Source organism: Sciurus vulgaris, assembly GCF_902686455.1.
Source record: "Sciurus vulgaris genome assembly, chromosome: 5".
NCBI lineage: Eukaryota > Metazoa > Chordata > Mammalia > Rodentia > Sciuridae > Sciurus > Sciurus vulgaris.
Genome location: NC_136465.1, coordinates 112435770 through 112458718, shown reverse-complemented (window position 1 = coordinate 112458718; position 22949 = coordinate 112435770). Strand labels below are relative to the sequence as shown.

Genomic DNA, 22949 nt, shown 5'->3' with positions numbered 1-22949 from the left:
TCATCCAAGATTACAGTGGTAGTGGTACATGAATGCCGAGTTGGGCCCCAGAGCTGCACCATAGTCCTGGGTCTCGGTTCCCTCTGCCCGCCCTTCTGATGCGTTGTCATGAGGCTTGAGGAGTAGGGATCAGAGAGAAAAGGAGACAGGGCCCTTACCCTCAGGGAGCTTCTAGTCTGGCCAGGGCGACAAGACCTACATCAAGGATACACGTAGACAAGGGTACTATTATCATTGTTGAGGTGACTGGCCAATGACTCAAGGCAGAGCAAAAGAGAGCAGATGCCGGAATGTTTCTCAACTGGGGCAGGACAAGTGCTGCTGGGTGTTCAGCAGGTCTGGCACCTGGCACCAACTACCAGCAGAACCCCCCAATTGCTGTGGCAATGGCTCCACATTATTTGAGATCCACTAAGGAATAGAAAAGGGTCAAAATGGAGGGATACTGTTCACCAAATCCAATATGGCGTGTCTTGACCCCTGCATTGCCTGGTTTTTATTTGTGCATTGCATTCAGAAATATTTAAAGAGCTCCTATCAGGTATGAGGACCCATGTTAGATGTGGGAGTACAAAATGAAATAAGTTCCAGGCTGGCCCTCAGATGCTCCATCTGCATGAGGAGTCTGGTTAGTTGGCCCAAGGGGTGTGGGGGTACAGGCTTCAGCTGAGGTATACCCATGATGCACAGAGGAAGCCCCTCTGGAGGAGGAAGCCTTGGGTGTCCTTGCCAGTTCTTTACAGCAAGAACGGTGTGATGAGCACGTTTCCAGCATGCAGAGCAGGTTGCGATGAGAAGGGCGGAGTGGAGGGGCGGAGTGGGGTGAGAGCAGGGCTGGAGAGGTGGGCGGAGTGGACCATGCATTGCCAGGCCTTTGGGAATTTTATACAGAGGAGTCACATGACCTGGTCTGTCTGTAGCTTGGAAGGTGGAAGCCAGGGCAGGAGACAGTAGGACCAAATGGACTGCCATGTAGACCAGGCCAGAGAGAAAGAGAAAGAGGTGGCCCAGCCTCAAAGGGTGGTGGTAGGGATGGAGGGAAGAATGCAGATTTGAGAACTGCCAGAGTAGGAGGATAAACAGATCCAGGTGATTAATTGGGAGTGGCAGAGTGAGAGTCAAGGATGATGTTGGAAGCCTCTGGGTAGGTGGCTTGGCGGGTACATGGCGTCCTCTGCAGCAGGGGATACAGAAGCAACAGAGAGGATGGAAAGATCAGCTCTACCCTGTTGAGCTTGACACGTCTAAAGAACCACATCAGCCCAATTGGTAGCTGGATGTTTCCATCTGGAGTTGAGAAGGAAAATGTAGATCTGAAACATGGGGGCGCAAGTCCTATAGGTTAGTAAGCCCACCTAGGGGGAGTGTGAAGGGAGGAGAGTCTGTGTTGAAGGAACCAAGCATATTCAGAGACTCCCTGAGGAGACTGAGAAGGAGTGGCCAGGGAGGGCGGAGGGGACCCAAAAGTGTGTCATTGTGGAACCAGGGAAACAATAGGGGTGATCAGACATGGAGAGGTCAGGTAAGGACAGACAAATGTCTTGGACTCAACAAGGTCACCCTGATGTAGCAAGCCAACTCTCATTAAGTAGAGTTGTGATGGGGCTTGCTGGTGGGGAGATGGAGAAGAAGACACCCAGAGTGGAAACCACTTTTTTGAGAAGATTGGCTGTGAGGCAGTTGGAATGGCTGTAACTAGAGCTGGGGAAGATGTGAGATAAAGATGGAGAATGCCTGAGGAGGTTTGTGGGAAGGAGAGGTGCCAGTGGGAAGGTTAAAGTGAGAGAGACCAGGCAGTTGAGGGGGTGGAACCAGAGGCCAAGCTGGGGGAGATTGGCCTGGGATGGGAGGAGACACAGGAGGACCCATAGCATAAGGTTGGCAGGAAGCAAGCCAGAAGCCAAGGGAGCCCCACCTCATTATCTTAGATCTTTCTGGAACACAACCGGCAGACTATGCTGGAGAGTGAGGCAGCCTGGGAGATTTGGGGAAGGAGAATGTAGTTTGGAATTGCTGCTGTGGAGTGTGGGTAAGAGAACTGAGGAAAGGAAGGGGAAGGGATGGCAATGTCATGTTGAAGCCTCATGGCAGCTGGAGACCATGCATCGGTGGTAGCACTAACCCCATCCATCTTTAGGTCCTCAGCCCTCATCTCCCACCTCCTGGACTGGCCTCTGCCTTCATTGCGCTCCCAAAAAAACTTTGATGTGCAGTTGCTGTCTCTGGCCACCTGATCCAGACATTCATTCCACAGGTGCCACTTCCTGCTTATGCCAGGCACTGGCAGGACACAAGCGCCCTGCCCATGCTGAGTTCACAGCCTAGTAGGACAGACCAATAATAAAGTAACTGACAAGATCATTACAGGCAATGATGAGGCTGAAAGAAGCAGTGTGGGGTGGTGGTTGTAAGCAGTCTCCCTGGAGCCAGAGCCTGGGCTCCAATCCTGCTGCTGCAATAGGGTATGCATGACAGACATGTCACCTGACCTCACTGGACCTCAGCTGTAAAGTGAAGAACATATCTCAAAAAAAAAAAAAAGACAAGGATCGCATAAGTTAGTATTTGTAAAGAACTAAAAACTCTACCACATAAAAAATGCTGCACATGAACTTTTAAAATAACAAGGTGATGTCTGTGAGGTCACTGTGGCTTGGCTGGTCAGGACCAGCTGTCCCATGGCACCCAAGATTCAAAATTATTAGAAGCAGGTTTGTCTCATCCCCCTTCCTCTTCTCTGGGATTGGACCTAGAACCTGCCCATTGCCAGGTTCTAGGATACCTGTGTCCTTCCTCCCCACCCCCATCATCCTGCCTCACATTTTGTGGGCAGGGGTAGCCAAGTGGATGAGCCAGGGGACTAGGAAGAGCCTCAAGAGGGACTGACTGACTTATCCATCCATCTGTCTCTTACAGTGCTGTGTTCTTTGCTACCTACCTGACGCTGGCTTGCTGTTCTGGACCCAGGTATAGTAATGACTTGAGGATCAACTTGTTGAAATATGAGCAGGACTTCGACAGTCCTGACCGAGTCCTGCCCACCACCAGTGTACTGGTGCCCCTGAGAGGGTCCCATCCCTCTCTGGGCCTCTGTCAAGCAGCCTGCCCCTCCCTCCTTCACTTGGCACCTCTAAGGTGTGGGGAAAGTTGGTAGACAAATGGCATTTGGAGGGGTGGCTGAAGGAGGAGGTTCCAATGAGTGTGGAGGAGGGTAGCAGAGACCCCCCTCCCCAAGCCTGTGACTTGCCTTACAGGAGGCACTTCCCCTGGAACCTGATTCTGCTGACCATCTTTGTAAGTAATTGGGGTGAGATGGGGTTGGGTGCTGAGTGGGGATGGAGGAAGGGAAGCATGGGCTTTGAGAGCCAGGGAGTCCGGTTGGGGACATTCAGTGTGAAGTCCCTGGGGGCAGGGATGTTTTCACCCCATCTCTTCTACCAGAAGATTTCACCTTCCATGTCCAAATGGGCTTAGCCTTCCCCTCTGATCCACTGTCTGCTCATTGTGTTTTTGTTCTTAGGAGGTTCCTATGGGTGTCCCAGAGCATGGATAATGAAGAAGAGAGGCTCTTACTGGGGGATAGCAGGCTGCCTAAGAGAGAAAGGGACAGCTGACCTGGGAGATACTGTGTAGCTAGACCTTAGTCCTGTGTAGATGTTGAGGGGCATATGCATGATAGAGGCCTGAGCTGGATCTTGAGGGTGCCTGGGTTCCTGCAAATCTGAGTACTCCAACATTCCTTCTCCTGCCTCTCTTTTCAGACCCTGTCCATGGCCTACCTCACTGGGATGTTGTCCAGGTAAAAGAGACAGATGATAGGAGAGGAGGGCCAGGCCTGATGCCAGGGACTGGCCACACCTGAGGGGAGCTGTCCCCAAACCCATCCTTCCTGGAAACACATGGGTTGGAGAGAAGGCTCCAGCCTACAACCTTCTTCTCAGGCACTCACCTGGCCAGTGGCTCCAGGACCTGGCCAGTTTGGGGAGGGCAGAAGTGGGGAATGGTAGGGAGTAAGGGGACTCCTCTCAAGCTGTGATATAAAAGACCCCAGACTCGTATTCCTGAATTTACCTGTAAACTACCTCCAATAATCTATAGAAATCACTCTCACCCCTACTTCCACCTATTTAAGATCCTTCTAACATCACGAGTCTAAGCATGAGGGCCCAGGAGAGACTCTGGGAAAGCCGAGAGAGGGAGGGTCGGGAAAAAGAACAGGGTTGGTACGAGAAGTCAGGTCCTGGTAGAAGGTGGCCTACAGGGAGGACTAGGGGAGAGCAGAAGCCCTCTGGAACTGACCCAAGTCCTTGGTCCTCAGTTACTACAACACCACGTCTGTGCTGCTATGCCTGGGCATCACGGCCCTAGTCTGCCTCTCGGTCACGGTCTTCAGCTTCCAGACCAAGGTCAGTAGGCAGGGGAAGGCACACAGGGCAGGGCTCTAAACGGGGGCGGTGGGGGCAGGACTAAGGAGAGGTAAAGGGATGAATTGGGTCTAGGGAGACCTGGGAGAAGAAGGGGAATGCTGGGCTCTAGTTGTGAACTCAAGACCTTGGGCCTCACCCTCTGGTCAGCACACAGCCTGAGTGGGCTCCATGCTGCCCCAGCCACAGTGCTGACAGCTTTCCTTCTTGCAGTTTGACTTCACCTCCTGTCAGGGTGTCCTCTTCGTGCTGCTCATGACTCTCTTCTTCAGTGGACTCATCCTAGCCATCCTCCTGCCCTTCCAATATGTGAGTCTCTGGGCAGCAGACCCAGGGAGGGACCTCTGCCTGGGGTGCTGTCCCCTTCTGTGATCCCTCCTGTGATTCTCTCATGTGTCCTAGGACTAAAACCCCACAGCCTGCCACCCTGTTCAGCCCCTGCTGGCACCTGCCCAGGGCATGTTGGCAGTATAAGCAAGCAAACAAGGAGGCTTTTCTTGACAGGCCTGGGCACCTGCCCAGCCCCATGAGCTGCATCCGGCTTCACCTTTTCCATCCTCCTCTGTAAGATGGAGGGGAGGGTAAGGGGAGAGTGTGGAACAGGGGAGGACTCGCTGGGGCTCCTTGGGCCCACCAGGCCTTCTGGGAGATCAACCAAGTCCAAAGAGGCAGAATCTTCCTGGCCTAGCTGGTGGGAGGTAGGGCAGGGAGCCCAGTGCAGACCTCACCCCATAGAGCATCCACTGACTGGAGGTCAGTTTTTAGCTCTTCTAGGGATGTCCAGTCTGCCCTAGGAATGCCAACTAGACCACGCAGATTGGAGGCATCATAGGAGGCCTTGAATTTTGAATCCTGTAAAGCCAAGAGAGGAGGCAGTTTGGGCCTTGGTGGGAACTCATTGCTCAGACCCTGGCCACATTTCGTACCAGGTGGAAGTGGACATAGACTTGCACTCAGGGTTCCTGATCCCGCATTACCCTTTGTCTGCCAGGACTGGCAGAGTATTCCTCACTGCCCCTTCCCTCCCTCCATCCTGCCCTACCCCAGCCTCAGGCATTTGGCTCCCATTCCCGACATCAAGATTGATTCTGGCATTTCCTTGGCTCTTCTTAGGATCCTGTTGACGAAGGGAGGAGCCGGAGCTGGCCTGGGGGCCCTCTGTGTAACTAGGATGGAGAGGGGGGTTACAGGAAGGGGCCCCAGAACTTCAAAGAACACTTTATTGACCCAAGTCTCTCTGATGGGATGCCTTTGTTTCCAGGAATCTTCTGGAAATATTCCCAGGAGGCCCACAGAGAGCAGGGCTAGTGTGGTACCTCCTGTGTGAATGATTTCCACTCACGGTTGGGTGCCCTTTTGACCTGAGGAAGAAGAGATTGGGACAGAGTATTGTTCTGGCTGCTACATGCAAGCCCATTGTGCACAGCTGGCAGGCTCCAGATTCCCCCACATATACTGAGTTCAAGTCTTTGTCCCCTTCCACCTGAGTCCCTTGCCCCTAAGGCAGAGCCAGGGAGCTCCTTGACAGAGGGACAGACAAACACCAGATTGGACAGAGATGAGAGGCAGGAACAGCCTCAAGCCAGACCCAGGCTAGGAGGATGACAGGGCTCCAATAGAATGACTCGTCCTCGCCCAGCCTGAGCCTAGGGCTGTGTGTTGAGTAAAGAAGTACCAGGTTGGCTGGGAGCTCCCTGCCAGCTCTTCCATGATTATCTTGGGGTACCTACCCCCACCCAAGAGAGAACCCAGAGAATCAAGGACCCCCTCAGCTTCTTAGGGAGCACTGGGGAGGGCTACCCTGCATCCTCCATTCTCTGGACTGCCCTCCTCCTGCCCCCTCTGCCTGCTGCTGCTCTGGCCATGCCTAAGCCATGCTTCCTCTGCTCCACAGGTGCCCTGGCTGCATGCGGTCTATGCAGTGCTAGGAGCAGGCGTGTTTACGTTGGTGAGTTTGGCCCCCTTCCCTGGGGCCACCTTCTTTGCTTTGTGATCTCCCCAGCCTGCTCTGCGACCCTTGTCTTTCTCACAGTCCTCTTCCCAGAACTCTTTTGGAATGCCTGTGGGTAGGACTAGCTCAGTGCTGCACGCTGGGAATTCTCTCTGGTGTCCAAGACAGACTAGCTGACCCAGCAGGGAGGCTGGAAGATGGTAATCTCAGGATGGAAGCTGTAGACAGAGGCAGAGCTGTGAGGAGTTGCCCTTCCCTCTGGAGAGGGCCAACACTACTAGTGGAGGTGGAAGTGTGGGAATGTCCTGCTGTGTGGACTGTTAGTGTTGTTTCCCTAGGAATAATTTGAGAATAGGGAGATTCCAAATACCCTGTGAAAGACACTGTCTGAGTGATCTTGTTCTTTGATGTTCTCACCAAACTGGGAGTGTTGAGGATGATGACAGTGGTTATGATAACAATAATAGCTAGTATTTGTTGAGCACTTGCTTCCCCCCAGCAAGCTTTCCATGTGTGCTTAATTCTTATCCTAAGTCTATAAGTTCTATTGTTATTAAATTAAGATAAGGAAACCAAGGATCAGAGATGTTAAATAACATGCCCAAGGTCGTACAGCATCCTAAGAAGTGAGTGGTAGGGCCAAACTAGGAACTCAGACTGTCTGGCTCCAGAGTCCTGCTCAGGGTCAAAAACTAGGTGGGGAGTGCCTGGAAGCAGATGCCCCAGAGACAAGAGTTGACCTGGGACAGACATCTGCCCACAGCAGTCCAGTGCATACCTTCTGCACAGATGGGCTCCAAGCATCTGAATGTGATAGCACCCCAGGGTCCAACTGGGCAAGCCCATTGGTGACATCTTCTTGGGAAGACATCCAAAGTAAACATCCCCTGCCAGTGAAAGCAGTGACCAGACTCCCCTTTCCCTTGGTGGTACATTCAGCTCAACGGAAGGGCCAGAGTTCCCAGCTTAGTCACAGACTTTTAGGGCTCATGGGTGACAGAATCTCCACCACAACTGGAGGCAACACTGGTGTTGTAAGAAATTGCCTTCCTCGTCTGAAGCCCTGGATGTTGAGGGACTTGCACACAGTTTTGCTGCCAGTAAGGAACACACCTGGAACCAGGTGTCCTGTGTTCACCCTAATGCCATCTCCAGTGCCCCTGTGGACACCCTTAAAGAGGACAAATTTCTTTGGCTTGGGGTTGGGAGGGAATGAGGCCCCTCCACCCACCCCCACTCTCTTTCTCTAACATGGGGAAAAGGACATAGGTCAGAACTGTGAGCAAATGTTAGAGGGATCAGATAAGGATCAAGCCAGAAATAGGGGTGTGGAGGTTTATGCATTCATCCTTTCTGCAGGTCTTTATTGAGCATCTACTATGTGTGAGGTGCTGGGCTGCAGGCCTGGACACTGGGGTCAACAGGAAGAGCACAGTGTGTGGCACATAGTAGCACTTAATGAATGTTGTGGAATAAACCAATGACCTCCAGCCTTTGAATTTGATGGCTGGAAGGACTTGGAACTCTAAGTCCTCTTCTTTAGATGAACAAACCAAATTTCAATAATTAATCCAAGGTTTTCTGGCAAGATAATGGTAAATCAATTAAGTGTGGCCCTGGTCAAGATTAGGGTGCCAGTTTATCCTAGTCTACCTGGAATGTTCCTGGGTTTGGCACTGGAAGTCCCACTTTTTTGGGGGGGAACCCCCAAATCCTGAGCAAACTGGGATAGATGGTCATCCTAAAGATACTCGCTTCTCCTGACTCTTGGGCCAGTGCCCTACCCTCCAGGTCATACCTTCTAAAGAAAAGGGTGGGGTGGGGAATTGGGCTGGAAGGAAAGAAAGAGGGCTGCATTTGGGAGAACAAGCCTGAGCAGTAGCATCTGGAGGCCTCAGAGGACAGCATTTGCCAGGGACAGAAGAAGGGCCAAGCCAGGGAAAGTGGGATCTGTGGAATTGGAGGGAGGGTGAGCATCCATGGAGAGTCAGGGCATTGCTTGGCTTGAGGAGGTTCAGGTCACAGTAAGTGTGGGGATAGGCAGGGAGGCTGCACACACAAGTAGGGCTGGGTGAATGGTAAGCCCTTAAATCTTCTTAATAATCCCTTGTGTTATTAGAATAATAAAAATAATCCCTGTCATCCCTTCTACTCCTTAGGTTCTGCAAAACACTTTCACACCTATTAACTTATTGGATTGCCACCATAGTCCAGGGAGGGAGGCATCACTGATGTTATTTTAAGAATTGCCTTCCACATCAGAAGCCCCGTAGGTTAAGGGGTCAGCACAATCCCATGGCCGGTAAGGGACAAATCTGGGACCAGGACCCAGAGGTCCTGTGCCCAGCCTGCTACCATTTCCAGCACTCTTATAGTTATCCTCAAAGAGAACAGCTTTTGTTGGCCTGGGGCTGGGGAGGAACTAAGAAGGGCTTTCCGGCTATTTTTCTTCTCTCTCGTTAATACCATCAGGATTGTCCTCTCTATGGGATTGTTCCCATCAGCATGGTGTGCTATAATTTCTCCCATCTGAAGGAAAAACCTACATAATACTCTTGGCCCACATCCCCCTAAAGCTCCTGCCCCATCCTCTACTCCCCATATATAGCAAAACTCCTTTAAAAAAAATCTGCACTCACCACCCAACTCCTCTCCTTCCTCTGTCCCTCCCCTCCTTCCAGTTCATTCCCTTAACCCTCTGTGTGTGAGAGAGACTAGGGATTGAACCCGGGACCTCTGCGTGCTGAGCAGGTGCTCTGCCCCTACCGAGCTACGCTCTCAGCACTCAACCTGCCTCAACGTGCTCTCATTCAGCCAGGCGCAGTGCTGCACACCTGTAATCCCAGTGGCTCAGAAGGCTGAGGCAGGAGAATTGTGAGTTCAAAGTCAGCCTCAGCAATTTAGTGAGGTCCTAAAGCAACTCAGCAAGACCCTGTCTCTAAATAAAAATATGAAAAGAAACTGGCACTCAGTGTTTAAGCGCCCCTGGGTTCAATCCCTTGTACAAAAAAAAAAAAAAAAAAAAAATGCTCTCATGTCACCAGTGGCCTTCACGTTGCCAAATCCATCTTTCAAGTTTCAGTCTTCCTATTGCCCTTCACTCAATACTGTTTGATGCAGTCATTCGTTCCCTCCCCTAGAAACATTATCTTTCCTTGGGAGTGTCCAGGCCAGGCCCCTGCCCTGCTCCTGTTTTTCTCCACCTTCCCTGATCCCTGCCTCTTCTCTCTCTGGCCTCCCTCCCTAGGAGTCTCGGAAGTCCCAGCGCTTTGAATATCATTGTTTATGCTGATGACAGTAAATTTACATCCCCAGCTTGGATCTTTCTCTTGAATTCCAGACTAGACTATCCAATTGCCTAGTTAGTGTCTCCATTTGCGATCTATCAGACACCTCCAACAGTACGTGCGACACTGACCTACTGCTCTTTCCCTGGGTGCCTACTTCTCCCACAGCCTTCCCCTTCTTCATGCTGCTCAGGACAGATGCTCTGGTGACAGCCTCAAATGTTCACCTTTCCTTATACCCCATTTGGGGCACAGCAGCAAATCCCCTGGCTCTCCTTCCTATCCCAAACCTGACCATTTCTGTCCACCTTCATGGCTCTCCCTGGTGCCAGTCACCATCATCTGTCACTGAGTTTGTCGCGATGGCCTCCTGCAGGCTGCCCTGCTCGGCTCACAGGCTGTGTACCACATGGCAGTGAGCTAGACCAAGTCAGTCTTCTCCTTGGCATTGGGCAGTTGCTTCCCACAAGCCATCTCTGACGTCCCCCAACCCACTCTGCTACAGCCACCTTCCTGGCCACCTGAGCACGACTCACCACACCCAGGACCCCTGCTCATGTGACTTCTCTGTCCCCAGGTGTCTTCTCAACATTTCCCCCCTCCTTCAAGAGTTCACTTCTTTTACAACACTGTGTGCCTGAGCACTCCTGCGTTGCGCTCTCTCACCCCCAAATTTAATTCTCTCTTTAGCACGTGTCTTCTTCAGACCCACTGTATTGTTTTCTGATCTGTTGTTCATTGTTTTTTTCCCTTCTAGCAGAATTTACTTCCTTGAGAGCAGGGGTCTTGTCTGGTTTGTTTATTGCTGCAGCCCCAGCACCTAGCTCAGGCACCCATAGGTGTTTCTGGGGTGAATGGATGCCTGAGAGGTGTGGCCAGGGTAGGGCTGGGTCCAATGAGGTGCTAAGATGGCACGAGTTGCACAGTTGAATTAGGCACAGCCTCAGCACTTGCCTGAGTCACGGGGGAGGAGAAGGAACTGCAGTATCCAATTACCCGTTAATGTCTTATTAGATTAATACACCAGAAGAGCTTGGTTAGGATCATCCTGCGGGTTGCATAAACCTGGTCGAGAGCACATGGGTGGATGCATCTGATCAAAAGAGGGAAAACAGGGTCCCTGGGTCTCGTGGTGCAGGGGAAAGCTGAGGAGAGGAGCCTCCAGGTTTATTCTGCTCTCTTCCTCTTAGGGAAGAGGTGGACAGGGACCTTCAGAGTTCACCCCATAGAACTAAAGTCCCCAAGTCTTTGCATTAACCTCAGCTTAGAGGCACACTCTGGCCTTGTTCTGATCCTGTTTCCAGCATCACTCTATCCTGTGGGACCTGTGGTCTTCTGGCTCCAACCCAGTGCCTGGTCTCCTCCTGTCCTTACTGTCATCCCCAACGCCAGCCTATAGGGGGTGGATCCTCAGCACAATGGAGGGCTCTCCTAGCCCTGCAGCTAGGTGAGAATTGCAGAAAGCACTTAGTATATCCTTGCCCAGTTTGCTGCCTCATCAAGGATATGCAAGAAAGAGGGGAGGAGAAGCGCCAAAAGAGGCTGCAGATCCCCAGTGGGATGCTCCTTCCCACTTCCCACCAGCCTGGACTTTAAAGGTGCTGGGAGAATCCAGTGATTTTTCTCTCTTAGAAACCTTAGCCTTTGCCCTGAGACAATCTGCCATTTTTTGAGGGCAGGGTCAGTCAGCTGAATTGTGTTGCAATTCAGGGGGTGGAGAGTCGAGGCTTCTTAGGGCTCTGGTTCAGCCTTGAAGAACAGGCCCCTCCTGGGCTTCACCCACATCCAGCCTTGGTACATGGTCAGGAAGCTTTGAGTTTTCAGCAACCTCCACCCGGCCCTACTACTGGATGCCAGAACTCAAATGCCAGGAAAAGTGGGTGAGTCAGCTGAAAGGCACCAACCTCAGAGTGGCTGCATCCTCCTCTCACCTCCTGGTGCCCTCTTCTTGAGTGCTTTCTTTTTTCTTTTTCTTTTTCTTTTTTTTTTTTTGTAGAAACTCATGGGCTGGTCTGGGGCGATGGGACAGTATTGAGGGGCTGGAGCAGGAACTGAGAGGAGTGGGACTAAGGACCTGGTCAGCTGATTTCTAGCAACAGCTGGCTAATCCTCCAGATCACATGACTCTGAAGGATGCTCCATGTTAGAGTTGCACCTTTTGGGGGTAAGCTAAGACCTCTGAGCCACCCAAATCAGGAATCCAAGTCTGAGAGATCTAGAGAAGAAACTAAGCATAGAGATTTAAAAATCAAGTGATGGGCCCATTTGGAATAGAATCCTCCCCTCCCCACCAACCCAGTCAGTTTGAGAACTCTGGGAGCCACTGAGAGTTGACAAGAAACATCCTAGTCACCACACTACAGGGAAGATTAGTGAGAAGCCAACTGGATCAGTCAGAGGTTGAGAAAACAGAGACCAGATAGAAAACCACAGCAGTGTCCCAGAGTCAGGGACAGGGTAGCAGGGAGTTTGTGTGTGGTCATAGGATGCTGTGAGACCTGATAAAGAGGCAAAACTGGGATGGGAAGATGCTTTGTAGAGGTGCGAGGCCTGACCATGAGGTAAATCGCAGCCAGCTCTCCTCGGCCCAGAGAGAACAGGTACACACACACACACACACACACACACACACACACACACACACACACACAGAGTACTAACAGCCACGTTGGATGAAAGCCCAACTTTCCTGACTCTTAGCTCAGCATCTCTTTGTCCATTTCAAAGATGTGAATACGGAGGCCTATAGAGATTCTCTAGACCAGAGAATCCCTCTCAATCCCTGTAACCTATCATGTGAAGCTTTTGGCAGTTACTTCCATCCAGTCCCAGTAGAGAATCAATGTTCCCTGCCCATGACCTGCTTAGGCCCAACCCACAGCTTCTGGAAGATTTAAGAAAAAACACTCCAGTCTCCCCTTAGACCTACCACACCAGTGAGCTGTGATGTACACCCAGCCTCCTATGCAGAAGTAATGATGGCTGCACAAGTCCAAGGCCACAGGATAATCTTAGGTGGATCTCTTTCACTCAGAGTTTAGAGGCTCCTTTGCCTCCAGGGTTTACATAAGCCTAAAAGATCAGTGAGAGCCTTCTATCAGTCACCCACCCTCACCACTGAAAGGAAATAGCTCTGGGCCTCACTGAGGCCTCACCTATATCATGTGGAGGTTGAGTGGATTCCTCAAGGGGTTAAGGCTGGACTGACCTGGGTGCTGCGTCCCCCTCCCAGGCCTCACCTCAACCTCACCTTCTGACCGCTAATCCTCAGAACCAACGCCCTGCTCAAACCTGGATGGGTCAGGACAGCCTGATAGGGAGGAGGAAGCAAAAGAGCTCCCCTCATCTCCAAGGGTGGGGCTTGAGGGAGGGATGAAGCCCTGTAGGCAGCAGGCAGGTAGCATCCTGGATGCAGTTCTCCAGGGTAGAGCTAGAAGCAGCTGTGGACAGGGTCAGGAGGCATATGGAGTTGGGGGAAGCTCTCCAGCTGACCAAGAAACCTCACCAAACTGCATTCAGGGCCTCACTCATCCTTACCACTATGTGACCTTGAATAAGTTACTCGTTCTTTCTGTGTTTCTGTTGCCTCATCCTTAAAATTGGGTCAATATTACCTACTTCACAAGGCTGTTGTAGCCACTTCAGTAGCCCTCCTGAGGGTGCAAATGCTGTGTCATTTAAGACTTCTTACCCTCAGGTCAACAAAAAAAAAAGAGAAGTACCTTCTGTTGGCATCGGGCAAAAACTGGAATCCAGGCTCCCACTCAGTAACCTTTCCTCACTCCCCTGCTTCCTCACACTGTCCTGAAGCCCAGATCCGGGCACCAGGACTTATGGCTGGCAGTGTGTTCTCTTAAGACTACCCAGCTGGGCACTGTGGCACATGCCTATAATCCCAGCAAGTTGGAAAGCTGAGGCAGGAAGACCACAAGTTCCAGGCTAGCCTGGGAAACTTAGACCCTGTTTCAAAAACAAAGGGGAGGGGGAGAATGAGGCTCAGTGGTAGGGCCATGGGTTCAGTCTGAAGTACTGAAAAAGGGAACAAGAAAAGAATCCTCAAGACCCAAGCCAACCCTCCAGTTGAAAAAGTCAGGGCAGGAGGGCCCAGCATTCTGCATTTCCCAGAAAGCCTGTGTTCTGGGCCATGAACTCAGTTTGCTTCTCTTCCAACCTCTTTCTACACAAACACACACACACACACACACACACACGTGCGCACACACACCACATTTGCTTCTCTTGGGCTTTGGAGTCAGAAGACTTGAGCTGTTCTCTTACACTCTGCCTTAGTCTCCTCAGTCAATGACGAAAAAGGTAATGAAACGCGGGATGCAGAGGTTTGTGGTGGGCATTGAACAATGGAGTTCATAAGCACCTCCTTTAAATTTCCAATTTTGTAATTATAAATACATCTATTAAGGTATTTTATTTTTTAAACTCTTACATATGGATAAAGGAAATGTCATTATGACCACGTCTCTTATGACCTTCCCCAGAGGTAACCTCAGTGGGGAGAATCTCTCCTTCCAAACCTTTCTATATGGATAATTTCCTGTGATGTGTGTAACTTTGTGAGATCATATAATATGGATTTTTTAAAATGGAAAAAATCAACTCGCATTTTTTCTCATAAGAGTAAATATCAGAAATGTTTCCACCTCAATACTCCTGCCAGTTTACTTAACTGTCCCCTGTTGATAGTTTGGGTTGTTGCCAGCAAATCACTGTTAAAGCAAATGCTGTGAGAGCGGCCTGCAGTGGGCCGCTCGGTGCACCATGCTGGCATTTCTGTGGGACGGATGCGGCCCACGTGTTCCTTTTAATGCTGGTTCAACACACTGCACCTCCTGCTCTTTGTGTTCAGTCTTTCTCTTGGTGGCCCTGAGCTGGCCTTTTCATGGTATGGCGCTCCTAGAGCACCTCAGCCTCACCTCGGAGGCTTCATTCCAGGTCGAGTCAGGTGTGTGACCAGGGGGCTCTGAGCAGGTGCAGCTCTTGGCAGTGGGGGAACCAGGGAGGTCTGCTATAGCTCTTCTGCTCCCTGTGCTGGCCCCTCCAGGTTTCCCTGCAGGCTTGCTCTTCCCCGAGCCCCACCAGAATAGGAAGTGGGTGATGTGGTTCCAGTGCTAGATAAATGATCATCAGCAAGTCACTTGCCTCTCTCAGACTCCTTGCCTCATATGTAAAGTGACAATGCCCACCTTCCAGGGCAAACTGAGATAAGATAGTGTATTAGCCCTGGTGAGGACTATTCCTATGTAAGTTAATAGCATCCTAGTCCCACCCCCACCTCCTGCCCCCTCTCACATAGTCCTTCTAAATGTCTATGTACAGTGGGTCCTAACTCAAGTACCACTTGTCCTTTTAGGTGTTAGCAGTTCAACTCAGTTGTTAGTTCTCAACTAAAATCCTAGCTGCCTGCTAAGATGTTAACCATAACCAAGATACCTGCTCTCAACTAAGACACTAGTTAACAGTGCTTTCCATCACCCAGAGAGATACCAGCAGACAACCTTTCCCTGTAATGAATACACACTCATAACAAAATCTCTGATAATGTCTTTTCCCCCATTAGACTGTCAGTTCTATGAGGGCAACTTCACCAGCACATAGTAGGTTCTCAGTAAATATTGTTGAGGATAAATGGGTGACAAGTCTCATTTGACTCATAGGGTCGAGGTTGTGGTGGTGGGTGGTACCAGTAGAGGATTGAAATTTGGGGCAGGCAATAGCAGATAGTACCAAGTGGATAAGCATCCATGGCCTCAGGCCAATGGCAAGGGCAAAAATCCTTCCACTCTTCTCTCCAGGAGAAAAGCCAGCTGGTTGCAGAGGCCTCTTTGGGTGGGTGCTCCTTGGAGGAGCCAGCCCCAGACCTGATCAGGTCCAAGCCTTCTAGGTTGAGAGATTCAATTTCATTAGCTCACCCAGGGGTGACCAGGCTCTGGGAAGTCAACCAAGCAAGCTCCTGATTGATAAGGCAGATCAACAATTTATTAACTTCTGCTGGCAGCTGTGACTGCTAAATAAACAGCCTGTAGCACTTGAGTTGTTCTCTCTGCTTGCTTGTTCTCTCTACAGAAGGAAAATCTACTTGGGAACCCAAATCAAATTCTGCAGAGTGGAATAAAGTAAAATGAAGCTAAAGAGTAATCATAGCAGGGGCTGGGGTTGTGGTTCTGTGGTGAAGCGCTTGCCTGGCACGTGTGAGGCATTGGGTTCGATTCTCAGCACCACATAAAAATAAAATAAAGGTATCATGTCCATCTACAACTAAAAAATCTAAAAAAAGAGTAATCATAGTTGATAGTGCCATACAGTGGCCCATTGTAATATTACTGTCCTATTTTGTAGATGAGGACACTGAGGTCATATGAAGGTATTACCACTGCAATCTCACAATCATGGGTGTCCTTCCTCAGTGCTGCTGGGTTCAGGAACTTGACCCATGCAGGCACCCCTCCATCCTGGCTGTGGTTCCCCATTTTCCTTCTGTTAAGGTCACACAGCTTCCCCTAGAAACATTTCTACCTCCCTGATGAGAAGTAGGAGCCACCTGGGTCTCATCTGCAGCGTCTACCTGTCCTCAAGAGGCACCTCTCCTTCTGCAGATAATAACAATAAAACGCTAGTCATAGCTACAATTCATTGAGTGCTGACCGCGTGTCAGGCTCTGTGCCAGGTGCCTTGCTTGCTCATCTTCCTCTTACGACAACCTCATGAGGCAAGTACTCCCATCTCCCTTTCACAGCTAGGGAATCAGGCTCAGAGAGATTGAGTACCATGCCCAGGTCCCCCAGCTAGTGAGTGGCAGGCTGACATTGGAGACTGAGCTCATAATTACCCCTACCACCTCACCTTCAAGCGCGTGACTCCATGTCCCACATTCTAGAGTTGCTCCCTGTTGGAGCCTCTGGTACCTGTGCACTGGGGACATCAGCAGGGCTTCTCTCAGGATTCCATGGGGCTGAATGGAAAGCAACCCCAAGGAATAGGTCCTGGGAGTCAAGGAACCTGGCTAGGGTGAAGGAAAGTGCCTCCAGAGCAAAGTTCAAGTTCAAGGGCAGGCCCCAGCCCCTTTGTCCTCTTTCCCTTCCCATATTGTTCCTGCCACATTGAATTCCTGCCAGGCGCCTCAGGTCCTCAAGCCTCCTCCAGGTCTTCTCAATCTAGCAATCTACTCATCCTTCAGACCCCAGGTAAAACGTCACCACATCTTCCTCCCGACCAATCAGGAGCTCCCTTCTCCATAGCCCCAATTATAGCATGTCCCAGGTTTTCTTGTAGTTATCTGTATCCCCCGCTAAGCTGTGAGCTTCCCCAAGGCAGGCACAACTTTGTGTCCCTTATTGTTTCTTCAGCTCTCAGCAAGTCCCTGGCATGCAGCTGTCACTCCGTGAAAAGTGTTTGTATAATGAGTGAGGTTCAGAGGACCATAAGCACACAAGTATTCCATACACAAGTGATGGGAGAGCTGGTCACAGCCCAGTTAACAAGAATGTGAATGGATTTAAAGAATTCCAATCCCACGTGGACCAATGCTTCTTAACTTTTGAGACACTGTGGCCTTTTTGGTCTCTCTCCCCAGAAAGGTGCTCGTGCTTACCAAATTCCATATACTGTTACTGGGAATTCCTGTTATGTAGGCTTGGACCCCAAAGGAATGCTATGTGGGAGGAGAGGGAGTTGCTGGGGGCAGTGGCAAGACCTGGTAGGGGCAGCAGTGTCAGAGAGGCACTGTCCCTTAGGAATCTGTTGAGAGTCCATTAGGATACCAAGGTGCCCCGGGAGAGGGTGTTTCTTGGGAGGAAATGCACTAACCCCAGGTGCTACCAGTGAGCAGCAGAGCAGAATGGTTAAGCCTAGGGGCTCGGGAGCCTGCCTGCTTGGGTTCGAATCCTGGGCTTGCCACTTCCAGCTGGGTAAACTTGGACAAATTAACATCTCTGACCTTGGTTTCCTCTAGGGATGACAAGTCCTATTGGGAGGGGATGTTAGTAGGTCTGAATGGGCTGATGTTTGTAAATAACTTAACAATGCTCAATTCCTGCTTTTATTGCCTGAAGCATGAAGACCAGGTTCAGCTTGAAGGTCCTCTCCTTCCCTAACTTCCTGCCACACCCACATAGGTCTTGTAACCCTTTTTAGTCACACTCATCACACTAGCCCTTCCTTCCTACTGGACATAGAGCTCTCCAAGATCAGGGATACTGTTCCTCTTGCTCTTTGCAGTACTCCTGTGTCTGGAATGTAGTAGTTGCTCAGTAAATAGGTATTGACTAGAATTAGGGGTGGAAGGTATTGGAAAAGTGCAAGATTTCGTGCTATCAGGAGGGGCACTGCACATCCATGCAGCAGGTAAGGGTAAAAAAGTCAGAGGTGGCCTGAGTGTGGCAGCTGGGCTGTCTGAGTGGCACATTAACTAGACCTCTGACCTCTCTCTCTCCTCCCTTTCCCAGTTCCTGGCATTTGACACCCAGTTGCTGATGGGCAACCGACGTCACTCGCTGAGCCCAGAGGAGTATATTTTTGGAGCCCTCAACATTTACCTAGACATTATCTATATCTTCACCTTCTTCCTGCAGCTTTTTGGCACCAACCGGGAATGAAGAGCTCTCCCCAGTTCCACCTTCCTCCAGAGAATGCCCCTTCCCTGTCCTTTGACCCTCCCTGTACTCCTGCAAAACCAGACATAAAACCTTGCTGCAGCCAGCCTGTGACCAGCTGCTCCCTCCCTCAGCCAGCCTCACCTGACCCTCTGCAGCTTGTACATATGCCATCCTTTGGGGCCTGAGGAACTGAGGACACATCGTCCCCTGTGCCACCCCATTCCCCCCAGTTACATCTTCCAAACTGGGACAGTCAAGGATGAAGGCCTCTCTGGGTTTGAGGATCCAAGGGACAAGTAGGAAGAACCCAGCAGAATCTCAGAGTGAGAAGGAGACCCTTAGAAGCCCAACCGAGACCTGTACCCCTACCAGGATTGCTCCCAGGGCTGTCACAACCAGGTGACTCTGAGGCAGCCCTTCTCTCTCTTACAGGTCAAGCATTGACACTTTATAAGAAAACGGGTGGGGAGCACCACTGGGAGATGAAGGAAAGGTGTCCCAGGCTGCCCATCTCTCAACTGCAGGACCAATGGCTTGATCTGGGAATGGGCCTCGGAACTGAGGGCAATGGAAAAGGGTTAGGAAGCCCAATGCCTCTGCTACTTGCCTTGGTTTACCTTCTTGGGAGCCCTGTGGGGCAGAAGATAGGGGCAGGAGGCCCTGCTCCTGAGGGCCTGTCCTGGGTTCCCAGGAGGTAGGGGCAGAAAGGTCAACTGGGGAGACTGAACTGTGCAGTATGGGCAATCTACCTAGACCCAGTCCACTAAGGAGTAGGGTCATGATACTAAGACTCACATTGTCTCGCTGTCTTCACTCCCCGCTTGCCAAGGGCTTCCCCATAGACCTGTGAAGGAGTGAGGTGTGCCTGGGCCCTCTGGCTGGATGTTCTGGGGAGCAGGCAGTTCTAGCTGCCAGGTCAGCCCCATGTGAAGGGATCTTGCCCTGCCCCCAGCCCTAACCTAAGGTCATGCCCAAAAGTCCCTTCTGCACCTCTTGTTTCCTAGGCCCTACTCCATCTACTGCCACTTGCTGGCTTATCCCCAGCCAAGCCACCTGAGGCCTTAGAAGTTGGCAGTGCCTATGTCCCTTCCCCCAGCTTCCCTGGCCACTCACTCAGCCCAGAGTCCTTGAACCCTCCAGCCCCTCCCTTATCTCCACATCTCTCCAATTTGGAAGCTGTCCAGCTGATGCTAACAGCCAGGGCCAATAGCTCAAGCTGGTCCCATGTGATGAGGCCAAGGTTCCTTATCAGCCTCCAGGTGGCTGGGATCTCTGGCAGGGTGTGCGTCAGCCACACAGCCCCTGGCTGGGTGCCTGCTGGGGAGGGCAACAGGGGGCCTCACCTGGGGCAGCATGCAGCCAGCATGTGCGCCGGGCCAACTCAGAGCCAGTGGAAAGTTACTGGGTGGAGGTGAGGAAACTCTAAGTAGATACTAGGACCCTCCCTTGGCCTCTCTCTCTCCTGGGCTCTATGCTGTTAGCCCTTGGAAGAGGTGACTAGGTGTACTACCTATCCATTCCCAACCCCACCCCTCTCCACCTTTCCTACTTCTAGCTTTCAAGAAATATTGCAGAAACATTTAGAGTTTTTTTTCCATTTTGGGTATTTGAGGAAAGAAGGAACCAAGAACCAGCAGGTGGTGTGTGTGAGGTAAAGGCAATCAGGGCGGGGGAAGTGGGTGCCCACTGTGTGCTGGTCTAAATTAATCCATCGCAGCAGTCCTACAAAGGCAGTCCTCTGCACATCCCTACTGCAGAGGGCAAAGCCAAGATGCTCAGAAAAGCTTGATAATGAGTCCAAGGTCATACAGCTAGCAGTGGTGGATCTGAGGTTCAAATCCATGGCTGCCTGGCTCAGAAGGCATCACTCTTTCCTTCCAGCCTGAGTCGGGGCTGAAAAGAGACTGCATGAGAGCCCATAAAGGTGGATGGTCAAATCCCAGCATCTCTGGGGATTTGTGGTCCATAGTGCCATGCATTTAACATCCCCCTCCCCGCCACCACTAGATTGTGCACTCTGAGGTTTCCACCGCCTGGACACCACCTGAGAGACAGGATTTCTGGTTTCTGATCTTTAGCCTTACTGCCAGTGGGCTCATGATCACAGGCAAGGCTTTCAATTTTCCTATCTGCAAGATAGAAGTCTGTGGCAGTGTGGGGTAGGGAGAATCACCAGAATACTGATTTCCCTGACTTTCTCATCCACTTGACATCCCTCTTCCAAGGTTCCTTGGTTCCTCTCCTAATCTCTGGCCTTGGTACTAGAAGGGTTTAACCCCTCTTCCTCGTTATTGACCTGCCACTCCTACACTGGCCAGCTTCCCAGAATTCACTTGTCCAAGTCCTCCTCTTCCTGGGATAATTTATGCAGAAACTGGGGATTGAGAAGTTTTTCTAAGGTTGAGCTCCAAAAAATTGGGGGAAGGGCAAGCCCTCAGCCATAAATAATGTGTGTGACCCAGGCACGAATCAAAACAAATCAATGATGGCTCCTCTGAGGACGTGGGGAGACCCAGCAGAGGATGCTGCAGTCTTCTACCCTGGGTCCTGAGGTGAGATCAGGGCATTGCAGAGCTGACAGCAAGGCCAGAACTGAAGCCTGTGTGTACCACTCCCCATCTGGGCAGTGGGGAGTTCCAGGAACACCTGGATGAGTCTTGAGAGGAGGAAGGGCAGGGAACAGAATGCGGAATTATGAGAAATCGAAACCGGGCAGGTGCCATAAGCTGTAGAGGAGGAAGGACTCTCCTGGTCTCTCATATTTTTGGCCCGGGTGGGGCTGGACCTGGGAAGGGATAGGTTGCATTTTATAAGGCTAGAGGAAGCCAGGAATTTAACCATCTGTGATGTGAGGCCAGAAGTGTCTTCGATGAGGGGTGACAGACAAAGAGATCCTCTCCTGGAGGCTGCAGATCGGAGCCAGGGAGGCACATGGAAGTCCCAGGGCCCCACACCAATTGCTGGGTACATGAGTGGCTCCTTCTGTATAATTTCGGGAAGCCCAAGAGTCTTGGTTCTTCAACTTCCTATTCTTCATCCTGGGGGATTCAGGATCCAACAGACCCCTCATTCAGAATGTTGTGCATTTCCTTCCCTGGCTCATCTGGGATCAAAGTGGCCTGTCTGCCCCCGCCCCATGATGAGATTTACACAAGCACTTTGCTGCTCCCCAGTGGCTTCTAGAGGAAATGTGGGCGAGAAATAGGATGGCTATGGCTGGTGGTGAGGGACAGGACATGCGTGCTGGCTTTCCCAGTTCTCAGTCCTCCCAGACTTGTCTTCTCAGCAACCACCAGCTGTTCCCTTTTGACCAATGACTGTCACATCTCTCAGACACTGTTTACCTGTCTACTGGAAACCACCCCTATGCCGCCCTGAGCTGAGCTACTCCCAAGGTTCTAAGGGCAGACTCAGCACCAGAGATGCTGGCTTGTCTGCCATAGCCCCAGACACAACTGCTGCCCTTCTGGCCTCAGTTCCTCCAAGGTCCCTGGCCTGCCCTGTCCCCTTCCCTGGCTACACTTTCCTAGGGTCTGTGATTGACTGGAGATAAGAATAAAAGCAGTTATGACATTTGAGCTGTTTCCTTTGATTATCTTTTGTTTGCACCCTCTGATGGCTCCTGGTGCCCATGTAAGGCTTCACTCAGAGCAATGGGAAAGCTCTCATGCAGTGTGTTTCTCCCTGTAGTTTGAATTAAGTCCCCACCTATATTTACCTGAAAAAGGTGACTGGTCCTTCTTCTCAAACATACAAACAAACAAAAAACCTTTCTGGAGGACTTAGGTTCACAGAGTTGGAAGGACTCCCTAAGAGGCTTCTCTGCACCAAGGCTCACCCCATCTATGGAAGCCTATTCTTTTGTGGACAGTCCTGTTAAGATTCTTATTTTCAGTGAAAATCTGTTTCCCTAAAAGGAAAGCCTATGGCACTTTTGGATAGATTCCCCCATAGTGGCAGCTTTAAAACTATAAAACTTGAGCTCCTAGGAGCTATCTTGTTCACCTAGAATCCGTAGGATATATAGCACACAGTCCCAGCAAGCAATACCCGCCCCACTCCACCCAGCGAACTGGGGAATGAATCCAGGTGCACTTTACCACTGAGCTACACAACTAGACCTTTTTTTTTTTTTTTTTAAGATGTCATCTCACTAAGTTGCCAAGGCTGACTTTAAACTTGTGATCATCCTGCCTTAACCTCCCAAGAGTTCAAGGCAACTTTTTAAAAATATTTTTTAGTTGTTGATAGATCTTTATTTTATTTATATGTGGTGCTGAGGATCAAACCCAGTGCCTCACATATGCTAGGCAAGTGCTCTTCCACTGAACCACAACCCCAGCCCTCAAAGCAACTTCTGAATGCAGAAAGGAAGGGATCTACTCCAACCTTTTCCTTTTACGTAGGAGGAAACTACAGAGCAGAAATTGCAGTGACTTGTCCAAGTTTATGCACAAATTACTGATTGGGAGTAGGATTGGAAGACACATGAGTGAATGATTATATCGCAAGGTCCCTGTGGTGAACTTGAGGCTGGGGGCAGTATGTGAGAGGAGACACAATTATACTGGAACAGCGAGGGACATTATCCTTTGTCTCTGATGAGACTTTGGTATAAATTCAGCTACAACAAGAAAAGAAGCAGAAACAAGAGTGAGGGGGCCGAAGAGAGAATAAC

General features: G+C 50.8%; 1 protein-coding gene across 1 annotated transcript in view; it reads left to right on the top strand.

Moving 5' to 3' along the window:
• Nucleotides 1-21849, top strand: part of FAIM2 (Fas apoptotic inhibitory molecule 2) — a 31359-nt gene extending 9510 nt beyond the window's left edge. The window contains exons 6-12 of the mRNA XM_079139758.1: nt 2917-2967; nt 3255-3294; nt 3762-3799; nt 4319-4406; nt 4638-4733; nt 6319-6372; nt 18122-21849. Coding sequence (XP_078995884.1) covers nt 2917-2967; nt 3255-3294; nt 3762-3799; nt 4319-4406; nt 4638-4733; nt 6319-6372; nt 18122-18271 — 517 coding nt within the window. The 3' untranslated portion in view covers nt 18272-21849. The remainder of the gene's footprint in view (nt 1-2916; nt 2968-3254; nt 3295-3761; nt 3800-4318; nt 4407-4637; nt 4734-6318; nt 6373-18121) is intronic.
• Nucleotides 21850-22949: the final 1100 nt, after the last annotated feature.